Genomic DNA, 15,324 nt, shown 5'->3' on the forward strand with positions numbered 1-15,324 from the left:
CGAAACATTAACACCCACCACTAATAAAATATAAAAATGTAATTGAAATGTCACCACACCATTTAGAAAGGTATTATCCACAGATGTGATTTTTCAGTTATACCTTTAAAAATTCCCCATAAAAGCAAAAAAAAAACCTTTTCTAAAATTTTTTTTTTTTTTTTTAAGAGCAACCAACTCTATATTGTTTGTGTGGTCATTTGTACACACACCATTTTTAAATTTACCTTTACCTGAAATGATACAGCAGACATTTTTTTAAAAACACATTTTATTAATTTTTTTTTTTTTTTTTTTTTTTAAACCACAATTAGGAGCTCAAATGCTCTTTATTTTAAATACAAGTACATCAACAGTAAATGGTTTCAACAATAAAAAAACAATTTTAAACTTAAAAAAACACGCACACACAACACACGCTCACATGCAGCATAGACCACTACTATGCAACAAAACCCAACAATTTAAAACTGAATAAAAAAATTCACACAATGAAAACACATGCTGCACAGACCACTAAAATAAGTCTGATTGACAATAAAATAACCATTTTTAACTTTAAAAAAAACCACACACAACACACGCTCACACATGGAAACCACATGCAGCAGCACAGACCACTTTTAAATGCATCAGATTTAACATTTAAAAAATCAGCAATTGTAAATTTTACAAAAAAAAAAATATATACGCTCACACAATGAAACCACATGCTGCACGGACGCATGCACAAGCATTCAAACACACGCACACACATGCATAACAGCACACAGGTTGCACATACAAAAACGCACATTCATGCAAACACACAGGCACATAGGCAGACCCAAACTGAATACACACAGAGACACGCACCCATACAAAAGGCACATCACACTGTTTGGGATGCTGGCAGGCCTACGGCTGGAGATGGATCTCTTCACTGGCAGGCCTCAGGGTGGATCTGGACGCTGGCAAGACGCTGGCTGTTGCAGGACGATGGCAGGCCTCTGGCTGTATTTTGGTTTTTAGCTCTTGCTGAAGTCAGTACATCATATGCACACGCACACATGGACATGCAGACACATTCACACAGACTCACACAAAAAGGGCAATACTCACACTGGCTCTATGGTGGCTGTAGTCTCACTGGCAGGCCGGGGTCTCGCTGTCAGGCCGGGGTCTCACTGTCAGGCCGGGGTCTCACTGTCAGGCTGGCTGGGTCTTGCAGGCAGGCTGGGTCTTGCTGGGCAGGCTGGAGTCTTCCTGGTGTCTTCTTCTCTGTAGGCTTCTTGCTGGCATATGTGGGGTTGAAGGCCCAGGCCTGGTTTATATAGATTTTGGGATGTCTGGCCAATTAGATAAAAAATCCTGGTTCTGAGCATGCTCAGTGCAAAAAAACGTATTGCAGCGCTGCATTGCGTTGTACGACGTGTCTCGACGCATCCGTCGCTCATAGGCTTCCATTGTAGCCAAAGACGCATGCCGCAGGATGCGCCGCGACACGTTTTTTATGCGGAGCCAAAAAACGTTACAATCTACGTTTTTCCAGACGACGTGTCGCCTAATTTCGACGCATCCGTCGTACGACGTATACCGACGTATGGCAATCCGTCGAAATGCGTCGCCAATACAAGTCTATGTGCAAAAAACGCATCCGTCGGGAGATTTTGCAGGATGCGTTTTTTGCACAAAACAACGGATTTCGACGTCTGGAGAAAAACGCTAGTGTGAAAGTAGCCTTAGTTGCATTTCACAGAGAAAGGCTGCATGCAAAGTTTCTCCAGCTTTGACCTAGACAAGATGCACCAAATTCATCGTAGTAGATTTTTAGAGCAGAGTTAGATTGAGCAAGATCAGAACCCAGTGCACGGACCAGCCAGTGGTTCTCTCTGTTAGGCCTAGCGGAATGCTCCAAATAATAAGATAGATAGAATAAGGTGTGTTCACAGCCCGGGGTCCACTGTGCAGAGATGGAACCTGCTGCTGAGTATTGACGGACTATATGTCAGTGCAAAATGGATTCACACATGGGTTAACTTCACCCCGTATGAAGAAAGCGAACCCTGTTGCATCACAGGGCCACGGTACCGCACACCAGAGCGCAAGCAAGGAGTCACAGAACTCAATCCCAAGACTCTGGATAAGAGTTCATCTATACCTCTTGCGCTCGACACCGCAACTGGGGTGTCAGAGTGAATGAAATAATAATAATAATTTAGATCCACGAGAATGTGTGTGGTGCCGCTCTGGTGGACGCCACTATCCACCCAGGCTTGGGTAAGGAAAGCGCTGTGAAAGCTCCCGGTGCTGCACTGGCGGTCACAGCAATTTGATGCTGTTTTGTGTGTAACGTGCTGATAGCTATGTCGGGTGCTAGATAGTAATCATCCACCTTACGCGAGCAGTCATACAATAGGGAGGGGATAATTAATGAACGATAGTGTTGAGCATTCCGATACCGCAAGTATCGGGTATCGGACGATATTTGCGGTATCGGAATTCTAATACCGAGTTCCGATATTTTTGTGATATCGGGAATCGGTATCGGGATTAAGATTCATGTGTAAAATAAAGAATAAAAATAAAAAATATTGATATACTTACCCTCGGACGCGCCCTGGTTGTCACCGCTGCAACCGCCATGCTTCCGTTCCTAAGAATGAGCGCGTTAAGGACCTTCGATGATGTCGCGGCTTGTGATTGGTCACGTGAGCGGTCACATGGGGATTTCTGCTGTTCCGGCACTTCAGGCTCTGCCAATGTGAAATGGCACGCTCAAATCATTCCAGTAAAATCTGATCTCCAATATGGCGTTTCTTCCCTTCTTAGCTTTCCAATGTGCCTCAAACATTGTTTTTGACAATTTATGGGTATTGGCACACTCAGGAAAAATAGCACAATAAAATTGTACAGTGCATTTTCTCATGTTACCCTTGCAAAAATAAAAAAATTGGGGCTAGAAGAACATTTTTGTGAGAGAAATGTGATTTGTTTGATTTTCATGGGTCTACGTTATAAACTTTTGTGAAGCACCCGTGGGTTCAATGTGCTCACCATATATCTAGATATATTCCTTGAGGGGTCTTTTTTCCACTTGCGGGGGTTTCCACTGTTTAGACACATCAGGTGCTCTCCAAATGTGACAAGGCGTTCGCTCATCGATTCCAGCGATTTTTGCGTTCAAAAAGTCAAACGGTGCTTGTTCTGGCCACACTAAATGAGCCGGGCTCATGTAGCTATACAGGCAGATAAACTGCTATACCGGGGTACAATAATGAGACTGTACATGACTTTGGCCACTAGAGGGAGCCAAAACACTACAGACCAAATAAAGATTATTAACCTTCTGAATATGCAAGTTTTCTATATTCGTACTAATGTATAACCTGAGGCATTATGCAAAACAAATAAATAGAGGTAACAAATTAGATGTTGGAGACTGAACAGTGTTCCTTCCTTTCTGAGCCCTGCCATGCTCCCAAACAGTTTTGTCCCACATATGGGGTATTGGCGTATTCAGAAGAAATTGCACAACAAATTTTGGTATCCATTTTCTATTCTTACCATTGTGAAAATTAAAACATTGGAGATAAAAAAAACACATTTTGAGGTCAAAATATGATTTGTTTTTAATTTTCATGTCTCCATGTTATGAACTTCTGTGAGGCACCTTGGGGTTCAAGGTGCTCACCACACATCTAGATACATTCCTTGAGCAGTCTAGTTTCCAAAATTTGGTCACTTGTGGGGATTTACACTGTTCATGCACATCAGGGGCTAATTTTTGCGTTCAAAAGGTGCTCCTTCCATTTCAAGCCTTGCAGTAGTTTTCCCCCATGTATGAGGTATTGGAGTACTCAGGAGAAATTGGGGCTAAAATATAATTTTGGTTTTAAAAAGTAGAATGTTCATTTTTTTCCTTCCACGTTGCATTAATTCCTGTGACGCACCTAAAGGGTTAACAAACTTCTTGAATATAGTTTTAAAGATGTTGAGGGGTGCAGTTTTTAAAATGATATCACTTTTTGGTGTTGTCTGTTATTTAGGTCCCCCAAAGTCACTTCAAATGTGATGTGGTCCCTAAAAATAATGGATTCGTAAATTTTGTCATAAAAAAGAAAAATTGCTGATCAACTTTTAACCCTTCTAATTTCCTAACAAAAAAAATATGTTTCAAAAATTGTGCTGATGTAAACTAGACATGTGGGAAATGTTATTAATTAACTGTTTTGTGTGACATAACTCTCTAGTTTAGGAGCTTAAAACTCAAGTCATATTGAACAAATTTTATGACTATCATGAAGTACAATATTTCATGAAAAAACATTCCGTGAATCACTAGAATCCGTTTAAGCATTCCAGAGTTATTACCTCATAAGTTGACACTTGTCAGATTTAAAAAAATGAGGCCCGGTTATTAACCAACAAAGTGGCTCGGTTCCTAAAGGGTTAAAAAAAAAACCTAATTTAAAATAGTTTACCTTAGAAAATATGTTTTTTAAACCTCCCATTGTAGCAACTCATAGAATAAAGATAACTTGTTTTCACAGTAGTGTAAAACAAAATCAAGAAAGACAAATTAACACACATTGCGTATTGTTAGCATTTTTTCAGCGTTTTTTTCGCCACAAAAACACATGCACAGCACAGCCCTTTGAATTCAGTGGGATTCCGCAATGTTGTGCTAATGCTGCATATTTTTCCATGGCGGAATCGCATTGTGGAAAAATACGCAGCATGCTTATTCTTTGTGAGGATTCGCGGCGATTCTGCACACATAGAAATGCATTGATCCACTTTCTGCATGGGGCTATGCCCACCATGCGTAAAGTGAGCGTTTCATGTGCGGTGGTACCCGGGTCTGGAGGAGAAGAAACTCTCCTACAGGCCCTTGGGAACCATATTTCTGTTAAAAAAAAAGAATTAAAATAAAAAATATTTATATATTTACCTTCCGATGGCCCCCGGAGTCCTCCTGCCTCTCAGCGGTGCATGCGGCCGCTTCCGTTCCCAGGGATGCATTGCGCGAAGGACCTGGGATGACATCGCGGTCACGTGACCATGACGTCACAAAGGTCCTTCGCACAATGCATCCCTGGGAATGGAAGTCGCCGAGAGCGCCGCTGAGGAGATCGGGGGCCGTTGGAAGGTGAGAATAACTATTTATTTTTTTATTATTATTTTTAACAATCTATAAGCATAAGCAGCATCAATAGTAAAAAGTTGGTCACACTTGTCAAGCACTATGCTTGACAAGTGTGACGAACCTGTCAATTAGTTTTCCAAGCAATGCTACAGATCGCTTGGAAAATGCTAGCATTCTGCAAGCTAAAAATGCTTGCAAAATGCTAGTGTTAAGCGGGAAAATGCCAATCCTGCATGCATTATACCAGTGGCAGGGAGTTGCAGAATTGCCGTGGAAACCTGGGTCACTGCAGAACCTTGAAATGCTTCCTATGGAGCCACTGCTTAGTTGCCCTGACTGTGTGTTTCTGGTCATTTTCATGCTAGAAGATCCAGCCATGACCCATCTTCAAGGCTCTTATTGAGGGAAGGAGGTTGTTGGTCAAATTTTTGTGATACATCTATCCTCCATTCAATTTGGTGCAGTCATCCTGTCCCCTTTGAAGAAAAGCACCTCCAAAGTTTGATGTTTCTCTTACCATGTGTCACAGTTTGGATGGTGTTCTTGGGGTTCTACTTATCCCTCTTCTCCCTCCGAACACGGTGAGTGGAGTTGATACCAAAAAGTTCTATGTTCGTTTCATCTTACCACATGACCTTCTCCCATGCCTCCTATGGATCATCCAGATGGTCATTGGCAAGCTTCAAATGGGCCTGGACATGTGCTGGCATCAACAGGGGGACCTAGCCTGCCCTACAGGATTTTAATCCAAGATGGCATAGTGTGTTACTAACAGTAATGTTTGAGACTGTGGTCCCAGCTCTCTTCTTGTCATTGACCAGGTCCTCATATAGTTCTGGGCTGATTCCTGACCTTTCTCAAAATTATCTTTACCCACTAGGCATGATCTTGCTTGGAGCCCCAGACCTTGTGTCTCTTCCATTTTCTAATAATTGTGCCAACAGTTGTTGCCTTCTCACCAAGCTGCTTGTCTATTGTCCTGTAGCCCATCCCAGCCTTGTGCAGGTCTACAATTTTGTCCCTGGTATCCTTAGACAGCTCTTTGATCTTGGCCATGGTGGAGAGGTTGGAGTGTGATTGATTGTGTGGACACGTGTCTTTTATACAGGCAACGGGTTCAAACAGGTGCAATTAATACAGGTAATGAGTGCACAGTAGGAGGGCTTCTTAAAGAAAAACTAACAGGTCTGTGAGAGCCAGAATTCTTGCTGGTTGGTAGGTGTTCAAATACTTATTTCATGCAATAAAATGCAATTTAATTATTTAAAAATCATACAATGTAATTTCTGTTTTTTAATTTTTAGATTCTGTCTCTCACATTTGAAGTGTGCCTACGATAAAAATTACTGACCTCTCCATTCTTTGTAGGTGGGAAAACTTGCAAAATCGGCAGTGCATCAAATACTTATTTTCCCCACTGTGTATACAGCATTCTAGAATTCTACAGTTGCTGGCCATACTCTAAATGGGGAAAACCTGGTGACAGATTCCCTTTAGTTTCAAGCTTTAGGGAACGCTGTGCCATTCTGTTATCTAGACAGTTTGTATGATGGCAATAGATTCTCAAAAATGAATGCATAGTAGTAATGTTTTTTTTAATGTTTTTTTTCTTTTGTTTCTTTCAGTACATTCCCAGAAGCAGAACAGGCAAACTTGTGTACGGAAGAGCCTTATATGTGCATTTGCCATGGCCTTTATCATAAGTGTCATGCTGATTGCAGCCAACCAGATTCTTCGGAGTGGCATGGAGTAGGCCTTTCACCATAGCACTGTGAACAAGAATAATCATGCATGCGCATGCCTAGCTGAACATTTTTCTTAATGAATATTTAATGGAAACTGCTGTGAGAAGAATCGTTCTGCAGACAATACAAGGCCAGCAGTTGTGAAGTGATGTGCAGAACAATTGAACCTTCTTGGCAGGGACGCAAAAAGGGCTGTCTTAATGCTTTAATGGTTTTGTTTCCTAATGCAATAAATCTGCAGGAGTTCTGAATTATTAATTCAAAGTTAAGTAGATTCCCTACAATGTCGAATCTGTGCATAGATGCTTATGATCATTGACAGGTGAAATATTCATGGTTATTCATCCACACCTGAAATTTTAAAAATTAATCATTTTATATTTTGCACTATGCCAATGGCAACCAAGGAAGAATCCTAAATGAATGGCTTATTATTAATTTCCCTTTTCACATGTTATCGTTAGGCAATTTATAAAACTTTATTTAATTTTCACGTCTTGGATGTAAATTTATCTGAAGTTAATTAATTGACATCTGAATGTTGAAAATGTTTGGGTTTTATGTATTTAATAGAATCTTTTTTTATGATTACTGAAGCAATATTAGCAGCAATGACACAATGGGAAAGTCAATTCACTTTCAAGATATTCTTGGGATATATGGATGACAGTACTATTCTGATGCTTTAGTTAGGGCCTCATTCAGACGTCTGTTTTTACGAGTGCTATTTGTGATTTTAATAAATAGCACTTGTACATATGATGGTCTATGCGGCCATTGATATCGGAGAGTTGTCCTATTTTGATCCGGGGGTCGGATCAATATGAGCCATGTAGGTCAAGGGGTCAGTGAAAATATCAGTCTGCACTTGGATTAGATCAGAGTGCGGAACGATTTTCACGAATAGTCAGAATGGAGAAGATGGAGAAATTGTTTTTTTATTTTATTTCTCCACATACAAGAAAATCAGCAGATACTCGTATCACACTCTGATCAGAATAATTGATCCGATTTTCTTCTACATGAAAAAATTGGACGTCTAAGTGAGGCCTAATTGACCTATTGGGATTGTTATAACTTTTAGATGTAGATATGTGCATAGTGTGACAATGTACTCGTGGGAAATGTCTATTCATTTACCACTATTAATATCATCTGAATTGCCTAAGCCACAATACTATTTCTCTGCACTTCCATACCAAAAGAACTGCTGTATTGTGCTATAAATGGCTTTTCATTTCTGACCTCTCATAGTCACACGTGGAGTCAAAACTTTGAATTCATTTTGCTATTTTCTAGCTCTCAATGCTTAATTTATCTTTTAAAAGTTCTGTTTAAATTACATTCCTTTATTTTTTCCAATTACAACTTTGGGTCCAGAAATTAATGTTGTTTAGCGTGTTCACTTTGTAAGTAACTTTAGTACACGCACACACACACACACACACACACACACACACACACACACACACACACACACACACACACACACATATATATATTTCTATGTGCGGGCAAACGATGTCTAAATAACTGGGAAAATAAGAAAATTTTCGGATTAAGTGCTATAAAGCTTGTGGCAAATACTAGCTATTCTTGATCTGCAAACACAAGAATTGTTCGTTGAATGAACAAAGCTTCAGTTTTCTTTGGAAGAACATAAAGAAAAATACTGAGTGGTTTCAACTGCGCGCAGAACAGAAATTCGATGACAGAACCTGCTGATTTCGACTCCGACATTGCATTTGGTATTCAATCTATTTTTAATTTCCCTTTCTCCTGTGTATAGTGTGAATGTAAATGTAGTCACAAGGTAATAACAGATAGATTTGCATACTTTACGTGCAGAAGAATTGTAGAACAATATAGATTTAATTATTTTTGTCTCGATAAAAGAACAATCATAACAATCAATTGTATGTGACTGAACAGCAAACAGGCGGGGTGCTAACTGCTAATGGACATTTCCACCGAAAGCAACCATGGGAGGTTAGGAATTGGCAAAGTCATATTGATTCAAGAATAAGAATATACTTTTACAACAGTTTATTTGTGATATTATATCGGTCTTTTGGGGTTTGTTGTGTATCTTTATGGCAATTAAAAAGCCAAGATGCACTATAAACTCTTATTTTTATTTATTATCCTGGTAACTTTAATGTATTGATCTATTTTGAATTGTATCTGTATTTGCCAAGTTAGGCTATGTTTACATGCAGTGTTTTTTTTTTGCTGTTTTTTTTATGCAGAGAAGAAGCTGCGTTTTACAGTACCAGTAAAAGCTATGAGATTTCATGCACACGCTTATTTTTTTTACTTGTTTAACTTTGAGTGCTGCAGCTTTTAAAATCTGCAGCATGTCAATTCTTTCAGGGTTGTTGCAGTGTTTTCCCCCATAGAACGCAGTTAAAAAGTGCAAATAAGCTTCAAAAAACGCATCAAACAGGCATTGCTGCGTTTTTGCAAAGTTTCGTTGTTGTGTTTTTAGTGAAAAAAAATTTGACTTTATTAATCATATATATACAAACCACACATGTAATCCGCACCCAAAACACAGCAGTTAGACACAGCAAAAATACACTAAAACATCTAGCACAACCTACGTTTCGAACACAGCATTTTTGCTGACTACAGAACATGTTATGAATACTGGAAAAAAACGCTGTAAAAATGTTAACTGTAAACATAGCTATGTAGTTTCCAGCAATGACTGATTGTACATGTTACAATATTGCAATATGGGGCATCTAAAATCTCTCCTGTAGATGTTAAATGAAGAGAAAAGTTTAAAACGATCAGTTATTTTTAGAGATGAGCAAATATGTTTAAATGGAATTGAATTCTATTTGAATATAACAAAAATCTGCATTCAACAAAATACGTTTAGTGGGCGTTCATAGGAGATCGGTATTTTCACTATGCACAGCAGTGCTGATGCACGGCTATATTAGCACAAGCGATCAGACGATCGCAGCTTCAAGTCCCTCAAGGGAACTATTAAATATGGCAACAAGTAAAAAAAAAAAATTAAATATGAAAAAAATAGTAGCCACAAAAGTTCAAGTCATCCCCCTTTTGCCCCATTAAAAATATAACTATTAGAAAAAATACACATATTTAATATTGCTGTGTTCGTAAAAGTCCGATCTCTCAAAATATACCATACAGGTAATTAAATTAATTAGATTGGTAAACAGCATAACGTGGAAAAAAAATCAAATTGCCAAAATTACGATTTTTGGGGCTGCTAAAACATTGCAGTAAAATGAGAGGCGATTAAAACATTGTCTCTCCCTCAAAATGGTAACAGTAAAAACATCAGCTCAGGACACAAAAAATTAGCCCTCACAGAGTCCCATATCCTGAAAAATTAAAGCTTTATAGGTCTCGTAAGATGGCAACCCATGCAAAGTTTTATTGTTTTATTTTCATTTATTTTTTTACAAGTTTCCGATTTTTTTTACCACTTAAAAAAAAAAGTTTTAATATGTTTGGTATCTGCATAATCGTGCGGAACTTGAAGAACCATATTGTTAAATCAGTTTTACCATATAGTGAACAGGTTAAATAAATAATAATTGTAATATTGCACTTTGTTTGCAATGTCAATGCACTTAGATTATTTTCCAGTGCATCACATAATAAAATGAATGATGTCATTGAAAAGTATTAACTCATCCTGCAAAAAAAACAAGCTTTCGTACGGCTATGTCGATTGAAAGATAAAAAAAAAGTTATGGCTCTTGGAAGAAGGGGAGGAAAAAACAGAATTTTCCCCATTTGTGAAGGGGTTAAAAACTACAATTGCAAAAAATAAGGAAACCTGAGAGAACATTTGGGAACTTAAATCACTGATCAGAAAATAGAAATGTGGATAATATTAAAAATAAATTCTCAGTCTTGTGTATAACAAAGTACAAAATTATGTTTTATTTATAATCACACAAAAAAGACATATTGACATAATTTTTTTCACCACCTATAACATAATGAATGTAAAAGGCAGGCCGTGATATAACCGTGAGGCAGCGAAACAGGCAAATCATTACATATGGTAGGGGACAAGCATAGTAGCCAAAATAGCAGCTATTAGCATTTTGTAGTCAGGTGATTGAGGTAATAGATAAGTGACGCATACACGCTGTGCAGATGCCCCATGCAGCGTACAGGCGTCACAAACCATGGGTAAGAGGACTTTATACATGCTTTGGCTGAGTCTTAGTTAGGGAGTTGTTTTGGCTATCATGCCCTGATGGGTGTATTGATGCAACACACAGCATTTTCGGCTGCATATTACTCTATGTGTTTTAAAAAAACTAAAATTACATGTTACTTATCTTTACATTCGTGGCTGTCAGTTGTGCTGTGCATACATCACTTGTCTGTTACCTCCCTCACCTGACTACAAAACGCTAATAGCTGCTACTGTGGCTGCTATGCTGGTCCCCTACCACATGTAATGATTTGCCTATTTCGCTGCCTCATGGTTATATCATTGTCCGCCTTTTACATTCATTGTGATATACTGTATGTGGTGAAAAAGTTTACAGTTGAGCTCAAAAGTTTACATACCCTGGCAGAATTTTTCCTTTTTGGCCTTTTTTCAGAGAATATGAATGATAACACCAAAACTTTTTTTCACTCATGGTTAGTGGTTGATTGAAGCCATTTATTGTCCAACTACTGTGTTTTCTCTTTTTAAATCATAATGACAACCCAAAACATCCAAATGACCTTTATCAAAAGTTTACGTACCCTGGTGATTTTAGCCTGATAACATGCATGGAAGTTGACACAAAAGAGTTTGAATGGCTACTAAAGGTAACATCCTCACCTGTGACCTGTTTGCTTGTATTCAGTGTGTGTGCATAAAAGCTAAGTGAGTTTCTGAGATACAGACAGACTCTTGCAGCTTTCATCCAGCCACTGACGTTTCTGGATTGTGAGTAATGGGGAAAGCAAAAGAATTGACAACGGATCTATGGGAAAAGGTAGTTGAACTGTATAAAACAGGAAAGGGATACAAAAAGATATCCAAGGAATTGATAATGCCGGTCACCAGCATTCAAACTGTGATTAACAAATGGATAATCAGGGGCTCTGTAAAAACAAAACCACGGTCGCGTAGATCAAGAAAAATGTCATCCAAAACTGCCAGGAAAATTGTTTGGGATGCAAAGAAAAAACAACAAATAACATTAGCTGAATACTGGACTCTCTGAAAACTAGCAGTGCTAGCAGTGTGGCTGTTTCAAGATGCACAATAAGGAGGTACTTGAAGAGAAACGAGCTGCATGGTTGAATCGCCAGAAGAAAGCCATTGCTGCGCTAATGCCACAAAGTATCTTGTCTACAATACACAAAACAGCACAGAGACAAGCCTAAAAAACTTCTGGAACAAGGTAATTTGGAGTGATGAGACCAAACTTGAACTTTTTGGCCACAACAATAAATGTTACATTTGGAGAGTCAAAGGAGGTCAAAAAGGCCTATGATGAAAGGAACACCATTCCTACTGTAAAGCACGGGGGTGGATCACTGATGTTTTGGGGATGTGTGAGCTACAAGGGCATTTGAAGCTTTGTCAAAGTTGAAGGAAAGATGAATGCAGCACTTTATCAGCAAATACTGGAGGAAAATTTGCACTCATCAGCCTGGAAGCTGCGCATGGGATGTACTTGGACATTCCTACTTCACAATGATCCAAAACACAAGGCCAAGTTGACATGTCATTGACTACAGCAGATCAAAGTGAAGATTCTGGAGTGGCCATCTCAGTCTCCTGACCTCAATATTATTGAGCCATTCTGGGAGATCTCAAGCATGTGGTTCATGCTAGACAGCCCAGGAATTTACAGGAACTGGAGGCTTTTTGTCAAGAAGAGTGGGCAGCTTTACCATCTGAGAAAATAAAGAACCTCATCCACAACTACTACAAAAGACTTCAAGCTCTCATTGATGTTAGAGGAGACAATACACGGTATTAAGAAATGGGGTATGTGAACTTTTGATTAGGGTCATTTGGATGATTTGGGTTGTCAAGTTATGATTTAAAAAGAGAAAACACAGTAGTTTGACAATAATTGGCTTTACCCAACCACTAACCATGAGTGGAGAAAAAGTTTTGGTGTTATCATTTATTTTCTCTGAAAAAAGACCAAGAAAGCAAAAATTCTGCTGGGGTATGTAAACTTTTGAGCACAACTGTATATCAATATGTCTTGTTTGTGTGATTATAAATAAAACATAATTTTGTACTTTGTTATAAACAAGACTTAGAATGTATTTTGAATACTAGCCACATTTCTTTTTCTAATCAGGGATTTAAGCTCCTAAATGTTTTCTATGTTGTATGGAGAGTTTCTCTTGGCAAATAATATGTTATCCCCTTTATTCCACATCTCTAACTATGTGTTTATAACAGCAATAAGTAAGCCTTTATGCATAGTTCCCATGATAAGTTTTTTGTGAGTTTTATGTACTGTGTATTTTTGAAAAAATGCCACTTACCTATTTTACTTTATGGGTTCAGAAATGGTACAGAAAATCTGCAACATCAAAAGCTCACCAAAATGCTCATCGTGGGAACGTAGCCTAATCAGGCTATGTGAATGGGAAAAACCCAGTTGGAACAATGGGAGGAAATAGATATACAAACAGTGGTACTAATGTGACACCAGTCCCTATATGCTATGATTGCTTGAATAATACTCACTACATGGGCTATGTGGGGCCTAATCTATCGTTTATCTAATCATCAAGGATTCTTCAGACTTCAATGAACTGATGTTAGTAATCATGCTTCCAACGTTCACCGCTATTTCAAAATGCTTAGAGAATATTCTTGATGTGATGTTCCGGAAGGGACATAATGTTAACTAACTGCTTTGAAATTTAAACCGAATTCTGATTTTAATAAAAGCAGGGTTAGCAGTCCTAAATGTGATGGAATGGCTTCCGATATTTGCATAATATTCTTGACAAGAAAGTCTTCAATTCCTTTTCTCCATGGCCTTAGACAGGTATTCCAAAGTTAGACATGCATGGGATTTCCATAAGATATGCCATAAGTGTGTTATAGACGTACATATTGTATATTTCTAGAAAGGGTATTGCTTTGATTGGAGAAGTGACCATGCGTTGAGTGCCTATTTTTAGAACTCCAACAGAAGTGAATGGGAAGAGTTGCAGATGTGATTAATGTCTCAGATGGGTATACCGCTTTACATGTGTAGGCTAAATAATATAAATGGCATACAGATGATTTTCCAGTGACATTCTTGTCACTTAATTGTTACCATCTCTGAAACTACTAATAATAAGATACGATTATAGAGCACTACTATGCGGATGCATTATACTTGTCATTGTAGCTACAGTTGTTGTATTATTCATCACTGCCATGTCTAGTCTACTCAGTAAGAACTGATGGAGACAGTAATGTGTTCTTGCTCATTGATTTAACCTGGGCCGTATAGATGAGCGGATCAGGAAAAATTTGAATTTGCCTGTTTGTGTGGATTTTCTCGGGAAATTTAATTTGCAGGAAAGTTATTCCTCATGAATTTAATGTCACTCATTATCCTCTAGATTCTCTCCAGACTCCAATAGTAACAAGTTTGAAAAATTTGACAGGTAAAATAATAAAGCTCAGCATAAGCTGTAGTAGGGAATATGGGTATAGTAGAAAACCTCCCCTGTATAAATTACATAAAAGCACAGCTGATAGTGATACATTTTTCTTTGGAAAATAAACCCTAAGAAATGAGCCAGAACATAGGTTTGTTTAAGTGCAACGTGTAGGTCCACGTTCACGCTGGCCACCTAACAGACAAAACTTAAGAAAAAAACAAAATGAGCAAATACCTTGCAGTAATTTAATAAATGAATAGTAATAGTAAGTATAAATATCAAAGAGGGGTTAATTGACACTGCTTTGATAAAAAAAAGCATACAAATGATCCCAACACGACAATGTTTACCCAATGGGGATGGTCCAATATTGAGTATTAAATCTCACCATTTGTTAGGAGACCTCAATGTTAATGGGGCAGAGTATTGAGACACCTGTCCATGAGAAGCTACATATAGGCAAAATGCCTAGCGCAAAATGGGAAAGCCACACCCCTTTTTATACAAATGTACAAAAAAAGAAACAAAACCAATTAAATGAGCCAGAACATAAGAGAAATTGGTAGGTACAAGTTCACATTGTGGCCACCTAATAGACAATATTTAAGATAAAAGACAACCTAAGTATGCTATGTTATTTGCAAGAACTATTAAGTTTATTTATTTACTTACTGCAGAGTATTTGTTCATTTTGTTTTTAACTTAGATTTTGTTTTTTTATATATCTCTGCGGTGACAGTCCCTTGTCTATTCAGTGTTCATTAAACTAGCTGTAAATGAAAGATAGACCTTAGACATATTATTAAATATTCATTCATT

The 15,324-nt window shown here is 38.1% G+C and overlaps 1 protein-coding gene across 1 annotated transcript in view; it reads left to right on the plus strand.

Moving 5' to 3' along the window:
- Window positions 1–10,556, plus strand: part of CALN1 (calneuron 1) — an 858,037-nt gene extending 847,481 nt beyond the window's left edge. Inside the window, exon 6 of the mRNA XM_069757422.1 lies at window positions 6,754–10,556. Within this exon, the coding sequence (XP_069613523.1) occupies window positions 6,754–6,881 (128 nt within the window). The 3' untranslated portion in view covers window positions 6,882–10,556. The remainder of the gene's footprint in view (window positions 1–6,753) is intronic.
- Window positions 10,557–15,324: the final 4,768 nt, after the last annotated feature.

Source organism: Ranitomeya imitator, chromosome 3, assembly GCF_032444005.1.
Source record: "Ranitomeya imitator isolate aRanImi1 chromosome 3, aRanImi1.pri, whole genome shotgun sequence".
NCBI lineage: Eukaryota > Metazoa > Chordata > Amphibia > Anura > Dendrobatidae > Ranitomeya > Ranitomeya imitator.